Here is an 18,702-nt window from a genome sequence, read left to right as displayed (position 1 = left end):
TCGAAGATGCTATAGAACCCTGTAACTATGAAGGCGAAGAAAGCTTGAAGTAGAAGAAAAAAGAAAATTTAAACATTTTTGAAAGTTGAAGTACATTTGTGACACACTGACACACAACTTGGCAGCATTAACTGCCCTCAACTTCTTTTTGTAATATGAACCGTTAATAAGAAGTTTTCAAGATCTCAATTATTTATCGGTTTTTTAAAAATAAAAGACTTTACAAAAAATAACGAGTAAAAGTCTACTAACAGACAAGTCTGATTATAATTTAATTTAAGACAAGAAAAAAAGATTGTGAATGGATAGTGAGTTTTTGCTGTGGAGTAACGCTTAAAGATTCAGTGACTGCGCCTGTTTTTTAAAAATGTGAAGAGCGTCGAATTGGGGGAGAAGGAAAAATAAGTTTACGAAGCAGCAGAATCGAAAGAGATTTTCGAGGCGCAGTGTGGGCTGTATGCATGACATACTTCTGGGAACTCCGACGTTGCCTTTAGTACTCATGAGACCCGTATTCTGGAGCAAACTGGATGACAAACTCCACGACATACGCCAAGACTAGAATTGAACTGGGACGTAGGATAAACGCATATGTCCTTATTTATCCCCTTTTAGAACTAGCAACGAGCATCCATCACATCTAACATTCCACAGTTCTTTAAAAAATGTAACCCATACCGTATCTAGCGGATTGTGGAAACAAACTTTTCGTATATTTCAATTACCTATAAATAAATAATCCATAGTTAAGCGCAAAAGAATAGGCGCTTCTTCGTGAATATAAAAGGTGCCATCTAAACAACGAAGTCGGACAAAATTCTTTACCATTTTTATGCGGTTTGAACATAAAAACCTTTTTACCCTTCATTGTAGATATATGTACATACTCATATTCCTTTCTTTTCTCCCAATTTAAACTGTAAAAGCAGGGTAAAATACTCTTTCGCTCAGTATCGTGTAACGTATCCATAATTTTCAACTTGATCGTTATTCAGATTACACCTTGTATATTTTAGATGAATTTCAATTTTGCATGGCCAAATAGTTTTCAAATTTAGGAGATATGGTTTAACTTTGGATGTGCATTATGAAAGGTATGTACTACTAAATGAAACCGAGTTTAATTTGGCTAGTATTGCAAATTCAAACGTCAGTATATTTGACGATATATGACTTTTAATTAAGTTTCCGTGCACGATGGTAATACCTTGTAAAATGGGAGCATTGTGTTGAACGTGTTACATCATCGGGAAGCGTTTGTCGCGACAATCGACAAAGGATGATCGTAGAAGCTCTTTGGTAGTACTTCGGCTGACCAAGAGTCGACTAACTGCACCGGAAGTCGAGTGGTGAGTTGGTAAGTCGGGACGAGGTAACTTCCCATCGAATTAGAGAAAAGTGTTCCCGAGCCATCTTTGGGCACACACAAGCAAGGGATAAAGTTATCCGTTAATCTCCTGGAAAACCCCTAAGGATACTCGATTTATCGTGGAGACCCGATATGCAAAAGTTTTTGCCTTTCGATTTCTTTTATTCCTTTTCCGAGATATATACCGATTCTTTTGCGTCTGCAATGTATAGGTGCATCACACGGCAGAGTTTTCTGCAATTATTCAATTAGGCTTTCAAGAGCCCGTCTCTTTGTAATCGTCAATCAATATTATTCTACACTTTATCCAGAAATTTCGTGCATATAGCCAAACTAAGGATTTTCTCTGTCATTTATCCATCTGGCAAATATTGGTGCAGGATCGATTAAGCTTTTTAGTCTTTGGTGCTTCATTTGGAGCGGAATTGATTTTAAAGAAAATGGTGAATTTATGGCTTCTTGACCTTAGGGGATCCGAAGATAATGCTGTAATTGAACGTCGAACGATAAGATAGTTGACGGTTCTGGGATGCATCCACATGGTGGTGGGGAGAATGGGCCAAGGTAGCGCACTCTCTCGACTCATTACTTTGAATTATTTGAATAATATTTCCCTGTCTGGCTGAGAAATCAATGCATTTACTTGGCTATTGCATAATTCATGTCGTGGGATCAGACAGATCGAAGATTAATAGGCTTGATCGGACGTTCTCTAATCGACCACTTACCGCTTTTGCTCTACCACTACTCCCCTCCATTTCTATTCTTTTGCATTTCTTTCTCCGCTTTCTCGTTTCTACCTCTTCGTCTTCATCGATTTATCTACTCCTGGGTCTCGGCACTGGTATCCGCATCAAGTTCTGCCTCTTCCTCTTTTTCTGGACGTGAAGAAATCGATGGCTCGTCTAAGCGCGACTCAAAATGATTCAAAGTATCAAAAGATTGATGGACGTCGATCTTCCAGCATCGCACAGCTTATCCTCCCCTTTCTATATATATATATATATTCTTCAGGATCCTCGATCGATTGATTGATCTATTCTCAATGAAGAGACGAGTTCACTTTGAGATTGGTTTAGCGTCGACTAATTATTAAAACGCTACAAAACGAAACTAATTTAATTCAAGAGTAAAATTGTAAACTTCCCGTCGATGGAAAAGTTGCGTGCAAATTGAATGCTAGAGTAACAGATAAATGCGAGAAAAGCCATGTGCTCCAAGCTGTTGGAGTAAGACCAGTATTTACATCGAACTAGATTTTCCACTTCGTTATTGCATCTCCCATATCGGGTTTACGACACTGCGGAGCAAAGTAATAGAAACCAATGATGAAATAAAATCGAGTTTTCTTGACGCTCGGAGAAATGGGATTTTAGTGAAAACTTTTTGCCAGACTAATAATTATCCAACTGAATTCGATAAAAGCTGTTTGACCAATATTTGAAAAAAAAATCTGAAAAATATATTGAGGATATGAGTGGTTTTGTTGAAAGTTTCTTGATGAAAGCGCACGAGTGTGTTATGGAAGAATCGTGTAGGGAACAAACAAATACGTTGGCAAGAGCAAATAAGTGTAATATGGACGAATGAAAAAAAGTGGCGAAGAGGGGGAGAGATCTGTAAATAATCCTGGGACTCGGTGCGCATTTCGATGACATTAGTGTTCCCGAGCCGGATAACTATACTGAGATTGGCCAGTCCTGATTAAATATCGATTTAAAGGGATTTTTAATTTCCCGAAGGATTCTCCCTCCGCGTAGCTATTACTGGTTAGTTTCGTGTCGCCAGAGAGCCTTCAGGTGTCGGCTATACGTCACGCTCGGTCGAGCTATGGTCGAGCTCGCCGCTCGCCGCTCGCGTAGGGACGTAGGGCTATATCAATTTCGACCCACTTTGTCTCGAGCGTCTCGACCCCGTCTCGACTCTCCTGCTCGACTCCCCATCGTGAAAATCGCTCTCGAATCCTACAAATTGCCATCCTAGGGTGCTAACTAACCGTGTGCACTCGGTCAACGAAAAACGTAGAGCCATTAATTTCACGTTGAAACCGCAGTGTGCGAGCTATTTCCGCTTTTCTACGACCGGTCTGAACTTGCTTGTGCCGCGTACCACACCGACCCTTTCAACCTCACGACCCTCATCCTCCCCACCTGTTAAAACAAACAAAGTGAAATCACTGCTACTCGTCATATGTTCCTTGAAACTCCCTTCTATACGAATCTTATGTGTTTGATACGTTAACTATAAAAGTTCTTATATTTATACCTCTGCACCAGACAAATTTTTATTTTAATTTACTCCCTCTCTCTCTCTCTCTCTGCTGTACGATATAGCTCTTAAAATAATACACACAATAAAATTTCAGGGTAATAATGTCTTCAACAAACAGAGAATTGTGCGAATAATTTAGAAGGGAGGAGTTCTACCGGTTTTTGCCTATGACAGTTGAATTTGAAGACGAACCGGAAGTGGCGTCGAAGAAATAACACAGGACAGAGGCAGGGATAAAATGAATGAAAGATTGTGGAAGCGGGAGGGGGGGGGGGGGGCAGGTAGAAAAAGAGAGCAGCAGTAGTAAAAGCAGCAGCAAGAGGGGTATGTAATGCCGAGTATTACGGGCACTTAGTCACTTTTGTGCCTCCGCCGCTATTGTTCTAAAACAAAAGATGGCCAATCCCCAGGAGCAATTCAACTGTCCCATACGAATGAGTTGGTGGCATTCGAACAACCATGGTGGCTCAAGGCAAAATTAAGGCCGACCACGAAGAACTACCTGGTGCGTTTGTTCGCTCGCCATAGCTCGATTTGCTCGACGCCCGTTCCTCGATGAATGCTCGCATGTATCGATACAAATTGCCTAAATTTGTCCACATCTTTTAGTTTTCTGTCTTAATCATTCGCCATAAAAATTTAAACTCATCTAGATTCAGAAGACAAAAGTACAATTTTTCTAAACAATCGCACAACCCTCCTATAAAAATTCCCCTATAAATATTTATTTGTTCTTCGTGTAACCCTCTAATTCACTTCGCCTGCCTATGCAAAATAATAGAACAGGAAAATCACTGCTATATTGCATTATCTAGTCTGGATAATCTTATTTATATACGATAAGCTTTTCAGTAATCGTCGCAGTAATATCGAAAATCCCGCAAGCGAAGCAAGATCGTGGAATAAGTTGGATATTGAAGTCACAAAAGAAAGCCCAAATGAGGTTTGGTTCGGGAAAAATCACCCCTCCCCCCTCCCTCTGCCACGCCGAAGGCATATTATCTATAGGAATCTCACTCCATTGTGTTCTTTAAAGTTCCCCAATTTTGTTTTAAGAGCGGCAGAGAGACAAAGTGTGAGAGGGTAGTAAGAAGCGACTTAAACGCGTAAGAGGATTCTTCGTAAAATGGAAGAAAAGATAGAGGGAAGGAAGGGAAGGGATGAAGACTATAGTGCGATAGGCTACTTCGGCGCGGTGCTCTTTCATCTCTAACATCAAAAGGCAATTCCTGAAATTATGGAGATTTTTCCGAAGAATTTGGAGAAATCGACATTACCTAACTTGAACTATAGTCGGTTCAGCGCACTTTGACGACGAAGGTCGAAGCGAAGAGAGAAGTGGGTCTCTCTCTCTCTCTCTCTCTCTCTCTCCCTCGTACCATCCGAAGCTTTGCCGGGAACAAATGAGAGGTTACTTCAACCGGCAGTAGTGTATGTATCCGTTTCCTTCGTCTATCTTACCGTCTTAGTTCCGTCTCTGCATTCCCACCGTGAAATTTGCGGCTTACCCCGCACTTCTCTCTCGCTTGCCCTTTCCCTCTGGCTCCAGTTCTTCCTCTTCCGCTACGATCTAAAATAGGCGGATCCGAACTTCTCTCCTCCTTGTGTGCGCATCTGCTAGAATAATTCAGGAAGACGGTAGATACGCGAATTCCGCTTGTCTTAATCCTATGTTTTGTTCTGCTAACCTACGCACCTCGTGAATAGCTCGTTATAAGCCAAGTAACTCTGTGAAACTACTAAACTTACCATAACGGTTATACTTTTAATCTACAGATAAATCAATACCTGGCTTCATTACACTTTTATCAAAAATAATAATTCAATTATAATAAAGGAACTGCACATTTTTATTGTTTTTCCTTCTATAAATTATATAGAGTTTTGTTGTGAAAACTTTATTACATGTATGAGTTTTAAATGGTCATAGAGCATCAAATTTACTAAAAAACCTTAACAATTGTAGTACAAACGATGAATAGAGCAGGTGGAAATTTTATATGTAGAAGGGAATATAAGGCGAAACGAAATAAATTCATTTTTTTTAACAAAGCAGTATTACTTAAATTATTACCATGCTAAAATCTAAACAAATATAAACGATTTTTTAATAAGTGATTTTTTTATTCTACGTGTATACATTTTTCATCATAATAGTTACTGTGCAGAAAACACTATTAGCTGTGATGATGACCTAATTTTTATTCATAATCTCCTATATCAAAAGTAGTAGCTTAAAATAAGAATTGCAGTAAGTTTGAATATTAGGCAATCGATCAATGCTTTCAACTTTTTCGCTCCTGTTATTATTAAGCTGATGCGAAACCTTGAATGTTAGTCGAAAATTTCGCTTCATCAAAATTAGCACAGTTTGCAGTAGAAAAATCTAGAGTAATGCATATATAGTTCTATTATTTTTTAATATGAAACAGGATTGGTACGTATATAAATCGAGAACAATGAGCGATTAGCGAACGTCCTGAATATTAAAGCAAACAGATAACACTAATTATACTGCAGTATTGTCCAACGATACGTATATATAAACACCGTTTATGAAAATATCCACTGAAGAGAGTAACATATCGCAAATCTTTATCGTTGACAGGCGGATGATAATTTCTTAGCAAGCTCGATGTTAAAAAGGAAGAGCTATATGTATCCGTTATACGATAATGCTAACGCCAGCAATGCAAGACAAGAGAATGACAATTACCAAAATGTAACGATAACAGGCACTACAATTGCTTGGCTATGATAATAATTGACGTGGCAGAAGCTTTCGATCCATATTGTTCGGCCAACAGAGAGTTGTATACACGCGGCTGCGAACGGCTACGTTTGTTCACTGCCAATGACAACTATTTTCCATTGAGACTGCCGCGCGTTCCGCTTTTCGCCCTATTGCAGCCTACTGCATCCCCCTATTAGCGCTGGATTGAAAACAAAGCGGAGTACCGACGTAGCAGACTCAGCGCGCAGAGCTAGAATGCAAAGACGATCTACGCGCTGGGAAAAAGACTTTTACGATGCTTTGTTACGCATTGGAAAGAAGAAAAATTGTTCTATTTGGATCATTCCTTTCACCAAGCCCTTTCCACATACTCTTTTTCTCTTTGACTCACTCTTTCCCATGATCTTCTTCCTTTCCATTGATGAACTAACTTTTTGTTTTTCTTGCAGAAAATAGTCAAGTAATATATAGTACTATTTTTGCATTCATTTGGGATACGAGTCCAATAGCGAAACTAATATTTAAATTTAAAAAATCCATCTCTTCGTGTAATATGTATCAATCAAAGCTCGCTTCTTTCTCGAGGGTCAGTTACCGGGGAACGCTGAAAGAAAAGTGTGAAAATATACATATTAATGAAAGAAAGACTCACCGGTGTTGCGATAAAAGCTGGAAATCCATTCTTGCAGTCGCTTGTTTGCACAAGCTTGATTGGAGAATGCTGGAGAACACTTTTACACTTTTTACTCAACACAAAAGAAGAACTGTGAACGGTAAACTACTTCTGACTTTTTATTTTAAGCTTCTGCTTGGCTTCAGCAATACTTTCTACAAACAATGGTATACGTAAAATGACTTTTTACTCTTACTCTTATATTATTAAGAAAGCTTGGAATTAAATTAAATCTATTAATTATTATTTTGTTTTATTTATATGTTGTATGTACTGTATACATCTTTAACGTCGCTTTTGTAAGCTGGCTATTGGCAAAAAGGGTCTAAAGAAAAAAGCAGCTCTTTTTTAACGAGAAGAAATGAGATTTGTTTCGTATTAGTACTGATCATCCCAGTTTGAAGGTGAACAATAAGCGATATTCATCATTTGCTCAACAATATAAAATGAAAATGCTACTGCATTCTTTGCTAGTTTCACAATTAATCCAGAACGAATCGACTTCGATCTCTGATTAAAAAATTGAATGGCGCGTAAGTTGATAATTTACTAAAGGTGTAATCGATGCGAAAGCTTTTGAAAGGCTCGCCGCGTTACCAATGAATTGCAACGCCATTCGTGCCTCGGGATTCTTTTCACACGAAACGCTCTCATTCTCAACAAAACTCGTATCCGATTAACGGGAAACAAAATGGATTTCAGTGCTTCAGGCTAGAATGGTTGACGTCTCTAACCGTTTGGGTAATTTAAATGGTCACACATTTTCTCCATTTAACAATGGTCCTAGATTCCTCATTTTCTCATTAACCATTTTAACCAGTATTACCTATATAGGATGCGTCGGTTCTGCAGACGTCTAGGAAAAATATATACAAATCATGCTGTAATAATGGTCAGAGAGTATTGCTACACGTATAGCATTTACCTTCGTCTCGCTAATTTGCATATCTTTGTGTTTCTCGTTCAGGAAGCTTCCACATTGACTACTTTAACAACCTGTTTCAATCTACCATTGTAGACGAGAAGTGGAAAATGTCTTTCTCGGACACAGTTTTAAACTGGAACTCGTGACATTAAATAATTGTAAATAAAAATCGAATAACACTATTTGTGTTAATAAATTTCACCTGTGAGCAACGTTATACGATATTTCAAGCTAAATGAATTAAAATGTATAAATCATATACTATTTTACCGTAGCATACGTAATACCGAGTATTTTTTACATTTTGTGCTCGTTACGAAACATTTAGTTAGTCTTCCGTTCGTTATATTATTTACAGAACCTTCAACCAGAAATTACATCTTGTATTTCCATATTCACATATTTATTATTTAGACAAAATCACGAAAATTCGTTAGCTTCGAGGGTAGGTCGCCGGAAGATCATAAGAAAGTAGTACAAGTCAAGCGGGTTTAAAAATTAAATTATGTGTGCTGAATTTGGTCAACCAGTTTTCGGTCGAAAATATGTATGCTCGTGTTGGAGGATGACGTCTACGTGTTTGTGCGTTTACGTTTGGTTTACGTGTGATTGTGTATTTGTATACGCGTTTGTGAGGAGCGTGGACCGGCGTCGGCAGTCGTTCGAGTTTACACTGTTACCATAATCGTGCAGCCCGGGCTATTGTTTGTCATTCAATTTTCCTGCTGGATTTCCATCGCGAACAATGGCAGTGATGCTTTATAAGTCGCGAGAATTATATAGGATGGCGGAGCGCATAAATATATCTGGTGGTGCTATAGTGGAAAAAGCAAGCATCCCTCTCTCTTTCCCTCTTTTGCATGTAAAATTGAAAGCATGGTGAATGATTTTTGCTAACATTACGAACGACGCATGGTTTCTTAAGACCATTAGTGTTACTACCACCACGAGAGCTTGGCAAGGACACGAAGGATGACCTGCGAGTTACCTGGAGTACCGCTCCAGTACCGCTCGTAAATCAAGGTAGTCACCATTCTAGAACAATTTTATGATTTAATCCAGTGGATGCGTGAAGCCTGTGGTCGGACAGAGCCGCGATATACTGGTTGCACTTGCCGAGATGAATCCAGTGGTACGAACTAACGTAAAAACTCCACGCTAACCGTATTGGTCGTTACTACCACTGGAACACCTGCACACGTATCAGAAAAAAACAATATCTAACTTAATAACTTTGCGAGATTGATCAGGATCAAGCAGAAGTTTATCGAACCTGCTGGAATGCTACTATGGTATAACTATTACTTCCACTAGCTACTATATAACACTATTGTATATGACGGTCGAGTTGAAATATACATCGCTTTGGTTTGTTAATAACTTTTCCAACGATGACCTTGATGGAAGATTGACGTAGGGAGAAGGACACCGAATTACGATGGGCCGGAATCAGCTTGCGTGACACACGGACTCAGCGGAACAAAAGGTTTCTTGTATTCTTAAATCGAATTAAGATCTCAGTAGACACGCTATTCGCGATCTGAAATCGAGGCATATAAAAGGGAAGGATAAGTCGAACGGCGTTCAAGTGAGCTGCGAAACGTATCTTCGATCCAAACGTAGGCCGCATCGCCGCGTCTCACTTCAAGTATTCGACGCTTTTCATTTCACCGGAAGTCGCTGTCAATTTGTACTTTCTATCTGCGGCTCTCTCTTCCTATTTCTCCCTTCTTTAATTCTCTCTTTCTCTCTGTTTTTCTCTCGCTCCCTCCCTCCCTATCGTTCTTTTTCTCGCTCTTCTCCTCTCTTCCCAGTTCTATCGACTGTCTCGCTCAATACGAGTGTGCAGTCGTCGAGCAGAATCGCTTTTTCCCTTTGTACCTTTTCTATCTGGATCCAATCCCTTTCAGTGATTATCTGCTTGTGGATAGCGCAAAAGCGAAAAGAAAAATCAACTGATCAGCTAGTAGAATTGAACGAGTCCGACGCTCGATATGTTGTACCTCAACGAAACTATCGTAAACGCTCCGATGGCCTTCATGAATACTGTCGGGTAAGTGACAAGTTTTCTCTCTCCCCTCTCTTTTTACAATTATTATCATTCGAAACTATGTCGTTAGCCTGCTTCGATCCACGTGTTGCAACTTTGCTCTTATCCGAGCAAACCCGATTATAATCTTCATTGAAATTGGCTGTTCGCGGAAAGTTGTTCAGTGCACGAGTCTTATGAATCGCAACTACGAGCGAAAGTATTTATTAGTTGTAAAACTCGCTTAAGTCTTTCCTAGCAAATTTTTTTTACTTACGAATTTGCTTAAGGATTGATCGGAGGATTTGCCGTCTTTCAACTTGCAGTTTTAATTTTTGGCAGAGTTAGATTGCCAGTGGCAAAAAATTCTTTACCTTTAAAATACGGAAGAAGCTTCCCATCATTTTCTTTTTTAGTGGAACAAAATTGAATTAGTCATCCATAAGATTATTCCGCCAAGAGTTGGATGTGTCCATCGAACTTTTTTCCTCTACAATTATTAATATAGGAGCCAGAGAAATTGGCCAAGGCTCTTTTTCGATTGAAGCAAACATTGACACAGAGTCTTAGTTATGACCGATTTCTGATATCTGATTCGTCCTTTATTTGTCTTATGATCAATGGCACGATTTGTAATGGATGAAAATATTCGTCACAACTTTGCCGAGAAATGCATGGTCACCATGATTTTAAGAGAAATACACCTGTTTCTTTCTGTATAACATGTATGTTTTGCTCGATGATAGCCTCATTCCTCGTTGTACGTTTGATAAGCTTGGAATTATTTATTTAATTCGATCAATATTGCATTGTTATAAGTAGAATTAAACATCGTATTTTAAAAGAATAAATTTCTTTTTAACAGACAAATGCAAGAACGTTTATTAGGCTGGAACTTTCCTCCAGATCATTCGGATCTCGTACATCCTCACTGGAGAGGATATCTTGCACCCGGAAAATATTGGCACATGGGTCTGGCGTTAGTGTATTTCATGCTGATGGTATTGTCCTTGGTGGGTAATGGTTGCGTTGTATGGATTTTTACAACGTAAGTATTTTCCTTTAAGCTTAAAATATATAGAAGCTTAACAAAATAATCATCTGAAAAATATACCTATATACCTTTCCATTTTCATCCTATCTTTGTTAGCCGAATTAATTTATTATTCCATTCAATTTTTTTATTTATTTTTCGTTTTTCCATTGATTTAAATAGTCAGGTTCTTTTTTCAAATCGACACCCCTGTATTAAGGGTAGTAAACACTGGCGCCATCTTTCCGCTTAGTTTGGAGTTTCCACGTGAAGCTCAATGCTTACCAACTTAAAGTACCTTACAACGATAAACTATAGTCAATATTGATATTATTGTGTAAACAGAGTATTATTCGAATTATTTTAGCGCAACAATAATGCAAAATATTTTTTGCAGATCGAAATCCTTGAGGACAGCATCAAATATGTTTATTGTAAATCTAGCACTGTTTGATCTTGTGATGATGACAGAGATGCCATTGCTGATCATGAACAGTTTTCTTGAGCGAATGATCGGCTGGGAAATAGGTTGTGATGTGTATGGTACAATTGGTAGTATTTCCGGAATTGGATCAGCAATTAATAATGCAGCTATCGCTTTTGATCGCTATAGGTTAAACTTTTCTCATCTTTTTCCTCGGATAAAACTAATACAATATTAATATCAAAAATGAACAATGTAAATATTTGAAATTCAGAACTATATCCTGTCCAATTGACGGAAGACTAAACGCTAAACAAGCTGCTGTTATAATAGCCTTCACTTGGTTTTGGTCTATGCCTTTCTCCATTTTACCAATTACAAGAATCTGGGGTCGATACGTTCCTGGTTTGTTGAAAACAAATGTCAAAAAAATTTTACTTACAGAAAGATTGATTTCGAACGTTCACACTTTTTAGAGGGTTTCTTGACAACTTGCAGCTTTGATTTTCTGACGGAAGATCAGGATACCAAAGTGTTCGTTGGAGCTATCTTCGTATGGTCCTATTGCATCCCTGTTATGCTTATTACATACTTTTACGCGCAATTAATTAAATCTGTACGAAGACACGAAAAAATGCTTCGAGAACAGGTATGGATTTTCAAATACACATTATCGTAAGTATAAAAATGAATGACGATGGTATAAACATATCATCTACAATGATCTCATTACGATAGGCTAAAAAAATGAACGTGAAATCTTTAGTATCGAACCAAGATAAGGAGAGGAGCATCGAGATGAAAATTGCCAAAGTGGCTTTCACGATCTTCTTTTTGTTCCTTTGTTCATGGACGCCGTACGCTGTTGTAGCCATGGTCGGAGCTTACGGCAATCGGTATCTGTCACGAATCGTATACCGTTGATAATACAATAGAAATAGACTTCTAATCTTTACCATTATTTCAGCGATGCGTTAACACCATTTTCAACAATGATTCCAGCTGTTTTCGCTAAAACAGTGTCCTGCATTGATCCGTGGATCTATGCGATTAATCATCCCAGGTTTCGTTTATAGCCTTTATTGATTACTAAAATGACCGTTATTACAACTCTGTTTGAGAATGAATGTTTCCGTTATTGCAGATACCGTCTGGAGTTACAGAAGCGCTGCAAATGGATGGGCATTTACGAGCCGGAAATAAGCCACGATGCACAATCGGCTCAGACTGAAAAAATAAAAACGGATGAAGCATAGAATCTTTTACAGGTCTCTGACAAACGATTACGATGACTTTCAGACATTTGAGATTAACCGAAATTACATTTTAGCCACCACTAGTGTAATTTCAAACTTTTCAGCTGCAACAGCATTATATTGTGCAACGATCGCGCATGGTTGAACGACTTTAACATCAATTATATCAAGACATAAACGATCTTCCGTTCAGAAACAAAGGCTTCACGCTCATAATTGAAACTTGTATAAATATTATTAAAGGCAAATATAAGAGCATCTATCCTATACCAGACTTGCCATATTCCTCAGCTCCTCTGGATAGAGATTAATTTCCCTTTAATCATATTATAATCATTAACTGTGCTGGAATATCGTTCAATAATTGTTATACAAGATGCGTCTAGAAGCAATTTGACTATATGTAGGTCAAGACATCAAGTACACAATTTTGTAAGCTACAGGAAGTGAATGTAAAACGGAGATGTTTGTTGGATGTTTCCGACACGTGTAGCATCACTCATGCGCTTTCGGTATAATGTATAATGTAAGTGTAGATGTAAAATAGTGAACATTACTGCGGCAATATCTCTGCGAGCGAGGTTTAGATACAGTAACAAGTTGAACCTTTGTGCCTGCCCTCTTATATCCGATCTTGATAGAAGAGGTGCAAGTCAAACACGAACGGATGAGATGAGAATTGAAAAGAGCGATTGATTTTATGCCTCCTCACCTTCTTGTATGTCTATGAGAGAGAGAGAGAGAGAGAGAAGGAGAAAGAAGTGGAGAAAGAGAGAGCTGCAGTTTTCAGCAATGCAGCTTGGACAACATTTATTCAGCAATGGCAGGGATACAGGAGGGGGTAAACGAGAGCTGCAAACGTCGTAGCCGAGACTGAAATACTAAAGTGAGCTTAAGTGCGTTGCCATAGGGATGAGCTAGGGTTCGAAAGGGTGGCCAGGGGTAGAAGACAAACGGCCCCCACGATTCCTCGATCTTTTCTTCCATCTTTTTCTTTCCTTTCGTGCTGGCACGTAGCGCGACACTTAACAGTCCGGATATAAGTACAATCCAGATTTTCATGAATTCTGGTAAAATTGAAATCCTCCCTTTGCATCAACTATAATACTATATATGTATAGGCTGTTCATTTTTCGCGTATGCCAGATGAGGATGATTGTGCATATTCTTTTCTGGGATTCTGAAGGTGACGAATGCTCGTGGCACTAACATTGATCGATTTTAACGAAACATGATTAATCTAAGAGTATATAAATTCCAGTGTTGAAATTAGCCGGAATAGAAAGAATTTCTTTGCGATAAAAAGGAGAAGAGAAAAGAATAAGTTAAGAAAATATTTGAGGTATGAGATTGGAGGAAATATTATCAAGCTGGTAGAGAAAATAAAATCTAAAAAGGAGGGACTAAAGCTGCTTATGGACGATTCTTTTGCTTTCCATTACGAAATAAATACGTCCAACCTAAATGGACGTTTTTGTGGATGCGCCTATAAGAGTCTATGCTTCGTTTTCCATATGCATTTATATGAGGAGCTCGCATATCCACTGTCAGCTCTTAACTCAAGAGTCTATCGTGTACTCCTGCAGCATATATCACAACAAACCCTTTAGACTACCGAAAATCCATTCTGACATCTTTGCCCAGATATCGATTCGTTGCTCTATGATCCTATTGAAATGCATTTGACGCAATTTGATTCATCTTATCTCAATCGTTATTAATATTATAAATATAAATATATATATATATATATATAATTAAATCAAAAGCTATTATAACTTATTATACAAAAATATATAATTACTCTTTTCATACAAAGAAAGTACAATATACTTTCAAACTTAATGGACGGGAGATATAATTTTATTCTCTTTAGGTTATATAATAAGAAGCTTTGAAATATATTTTTTATTTTATTTTGGCTTATAAATATTACAAAAAAGAGGATTAAAGTGGTTTTGTGGAATAAATGAAGAATCTACGGAGAAGGTACTATAAATTATTTGTCCTCGACTTTCAGCAATACTAATGAATTGAATAAGCTTTACCGTATTTGAAACGTTGAAAAGTATAAGCTGATGAAATCTTGGTCGCTAACGGACTGTGCCGTCCGTTTGTATGGAAAACGAGTAGAGTTTATTTTGAAGGAAGCGGCTCAAGGCTGGAGCAATAGTGGCCGAAGGACACGCTACTCATATAATTTATTATTTGTAGCGAGCGCGTCTGCAACAATGCTTCGTAAGTCTGCAATTTGCATCTCGTTCCAGATGTATTCCGTGTCGTTCGTGTATCAGGAACGACGCAGCTCCTTTAAACGAGTTTTTCCGCGTTTCTCTCTTTTTTCCACTTATCGCCCGGGCAACGCCCGCTCCACCAGTTTTCTCGCAGTTGGCGCACCAGCCGCACGAAAGGGATGGAAATTTGATTATTCGTGCCACGATCGAGTTGCTCATAATTACGCCTGGCGACACTCTCTCGCGGTGGCGTTCAATAGAGCGGAAAGAAAATAGCGAGAAAGAATTTTCCGCTCTTAGATCTGCCATGGTCTTAAGGTAAAAATCGTTAACTTTTCTCACCTATAGCGAACTTACCCACCTACCTCTCTATATGTATACATTTCACTCCACAAATAAAGTAAAAGCCTGTATAATGGTAGGTACATCTCCTCCACGAGATTTCCTTCCTCGCTTCGTTACGTTTCTAACTAACCCACTGTGTTAAAATAATTCTACAGGCTATATTGCGAGTGTATGGATATTGCTTGTAATCCCACAGATAGGGAAGATATAGGTATCTACAATGAATCTACTGTACCTTTCACTGGTCAATAGCTTTATATCGATCAGCGGCGTGTTACAACTCTCTCTCTCTCTCTCTCTCGTCTAAAAATAAAGTGATACATAAAGAATGATGCTAGATACTATACGCTAGACGCGCCACGGTGGATCGAGGGCAATGAACTTTTAGTAAATAACACAAGTGGGCAAGTGACCAGATTAAAATGCTTTAAATTGTATAGGTACAGTGGCAAGCACATTTGTGACAGGCCTAGATTCTTCGTTCAGCTAATACCTACTACATACGTGTACGACTGGTGCAAGATTAAAGTCTACATGGTAGTTAAACAAAAGGCGAAGTTTCACCACCAACGGTGCTCGACATTCTGAAGCCTCCTCCAAGGGAGTGGGGGTTATACTTGCTTTAAAAAAGGCAGGAAAGGGAAGTCTGGCTTTTATCGCATTATCCCAGCCTCCTTGCAGTGACGTGTATAGTTTTTTTTCGAGCGGAGCGTTCGTAGCTGATATTTGCACGCCCGGCTCGACCCCTCATTCATTTGTCTGCTATAAAACAATGCAACTTTGAGATTAAATTAACGAAATGCGAAAAAATTATCTAGAAAGTTGAATAATTCAGTAGTTCGAGGATGAGTGAAAAATAATAAGATAAAGAGCGGTGAGTAAATGGTTTTGGATAATGTTAGATGTACTGGAACAATCGTGTTTTTAAACGGAAACAGTATCAGCCTCACGAGCTCTACTTACTAAAGTGGCGTGCTTTCCATTGGGCAGATTCCACTAGCTTCATACGGCCTCCTTCTGCCAGCCGACCTGCCGGGAGAAACTCGTTAAAAAGAACCAAGAAAGTTTGGACCCTTTTCCGCGAGAATACTGTAAGAGGCGGTCGATTCTTTGAGCGGTTTAATTCAGTTTAACAATGTTAAATTTACTCGCCAAGAAAATTATATTGGCCTTGCGCGCGCCTTTAAAAGAATTTAATGTTCCCTTATCTTATTGGATCGGCAAAATATTCAATCTTTATTATATATATATATATATATATATATATATAGCGATTGGTTAAAAATCATAGCTAAAAAATCAATCAGGAGGGTGTTAAAACGTTTATTTAGCTCGATCATCTATCTCGTCCTCGAAGTAATAGTACGCTATCGATGTTCTGTGCTAAAAAGCATTTAAAGTACTGCGCAGCGTTTCTTATCAATAGTAATCATTTTTTCAGGCCAACATATCTTTCCGTGCACGTAACGGCCTGCTTTGTCAACGACATACTCCTGTATGCCCCTTTACCTACGTGACACTCGAGTAAAATACGTGCATGCGCTTGTTCGTTATAATACACACATGCAAGATTGCCTGTAATTCCCTTTTAAAATGAAAAGCAGCATTGTTTCAATAACCCATATCAATTTATTTGCAGTTTTCGTTATACGGTCTTTCAATAGATCATTATTTTTATTAGTCAGCAATCGAATGACAGTTTTCGAGATACGATAATATCACATTATTGGTAGTATCCATCAATACCCAAAGTGAAAATAATCAAATAAATGAAATGATTTGGTCTCAGACAGGTCAGAGCTCTATTACAGAAAATAAATGTAATTCGATTAATCGACTCGGTTGTCAAATGACACTCCGTGCGTTATATATATGTACATATATATATCTGCAGAAAGAGAAAAACTTAATTTATCGAAAGTGCAGAGGGAATTTCTACGAAGGGATGTTTATATTATCGTTATACTTGGCTCAAGTCCAAATCTGTCGTCCAATACAGTTTCCGGCATTATACGATAAGTTAATATAATCCTTGACAGTTTTGCGATTCCCTGACAGAGTTCGAGTTAGCTTGATACAGTCCACAAAATGTTTTAGAACTCTGTTAAATCGTGGCACGGAGAAAGTTTCGCTTGGTGCCTATAACAATTAAGTGCGCATCGAGCCGGATAATAAGGACAGGCGTGCAATCAGCATAATAGTAATTACGGGAAGGAGTAGCACAGGTATCGAGAGAACAACACGTAATCCGTGGTAATAAAGTGTAAGGCTCGACGCGGTTCGTTCGGCAAATGATTGTTTTACATGAGCAATTACGTTTGCCTTTTAAAGGGTCGCGTTTAATAGAATGACCTCCACCCCCCCCCCCCCCCCGTTCTCATAGCCGTCAGTCCACTGTTCGGCCCGTATTCGGTGTTCATGCAGTCGGTGGGTGTCACGCGAATCCTCCTTCTCCGAGTAGCGCGAGTTGCTAGCCAACTTATAACGATCGACCTTCCAGCGAGAATCGCCACTTTCCGCTTGACCGTTCTTCCAGATCCCACAGAAATCCAAAGCCCCTTGATGACGTTTCTTGAACTCGCGAAAATGTCAGATCGTTTCAGGAAGCTCAGTGTCTCGTTATCTCCTCTCTGCCAGCGGCCTTTCTTACCCTTTATCATTTTCCTGGCACTATAAGCTCCGGGATCTTTGCAATACAAAATTACCTCCGAGAAAATATGTTTCCTACAGTGCATAGTGTATACGTATACTATACTATACAGAGGTCATACGAGAGTTGAACTTGCGATTATTTCAACTATCAGATGGGGCTATTTCCAAACTATTATATGACCCTGTTGCTGTACACACTAGCGTACACTATATATATATATATATATATGTGTGTGTGTGGCAAAGGTGTAAAATATTGGCTGCCTTCACATCGCAGTGTTTCAAGCTTCTCCGAGCGTAATGACTACGATGCCGATCCAAAATACTATAGAGATGTGCGTTTGAAGGGTTTTAAGTTTAGTTTATGCGAAATACCTTCGGTATTATAGTACACAAGTACTCTCGTTAGCACTTACAATAACTCCATTGCTAAACGGTGCCTAGTTACTTCTCGGCTTAAAGAGGCTTACCGCGGAACGAGCTACGCTAGATGAAAGGTCTAGAAAGAAAAGCTGCATAGATCCATAAAATTTTCATACATCAGACTTTTAATTTTACGAAGCTCGGTCTTATCAAGTTTACAAGCTGTAATAATAGGGGTCTAACTAAGAGTGTAAAAAACTCTGGGCTAATGCTTCAAGACCTCTGATATTTGTTTATCTTTTTCCTTCCCACTCGCGCACCTGGCTTCCATAGGTACTGCATCAAATATCATGACCAGTGTGATCCAGTTGGAAAGCTTTCGATGAAACGAGAA

At 38.7% G+C, this 18,702-nt stretch overlaps 1 protein-coding gene across 1 annotated transcript; it reads left to right on the top strand.

The window, feature by feature from the left end:
* Positions 1 to 9,564: 9,564 nt before the first annotated feature.
* On the top strand, positions 9,565 to 12,981 carry Rh5 (Rhodopsin 5). Its single transcript, XM_066739164.1, has 8 exons — positions 9,565 to 10,025; positions 10,867 to 11,049; positions 11,432 to 11,647; positions 11,733 to 11,863; positions 11,935 to 12,107; positions 12,197 to 12,354; positions 12,426 to 12,521; positions 12,603 to 12,981. The coding sequence occupies exons 1-8, from the start codon at positions 9,967 to 9,969 to the stop codon at positions 12,712 to 12,714; spliced, it is 1,128 nt and encodes a 375-aa protein (XP_066595261.1). The 5' UTR covers positions 9,565 to 9,966; the 3' UTR covers positions 12,715 to 12,981.
* Positions 12,982 to 18,702: the final 5,721 nt, after the last annotated feature.

Source organism: Prorops nasuta, unplaced genomic scaffold (assembly GCF_024137725.1).
Source record: "Prorops nasuta isolate Cenicafe-Biocafe unplaced genomic scaffold, Cenicafe_Pnas_1.2 PNAS00019, whole genome shotgun sequence".
Lineage (NCBI taxonomy): Eukaryota > Metazoa > Arthropoda > Insecta > Hymenoptera > Bethylidae > Prorops > Prorops nasuta.
Note: the sequence above shows the minus strand (reverse complement) of the source record. Positions and strands in the feature narration are given on the sequence as shown.

Coding starts and splice junctions, on each gene's coding strand:
- Rh5 (XM_066739164.1), top strand. CDS start 9,967: ATGTTGTACCTCAACGAAACTATCGTAAACGCTCCGATGGCCTTCATG. Junction 11,864..11,934: donor CTGGGGTCGATACGTTCCTG/GTTTGTTGAAAA, acceptor CACACTTTTTAG/AGGGTTTCTTGACAACTTGC. Junction 12,108..12,196: donor AAAAAATGCTTCGAGAACAG/GTATGGATTTTC, acceptor TCATTACGATAG/GCTAAAAAAATGAACGTGAA.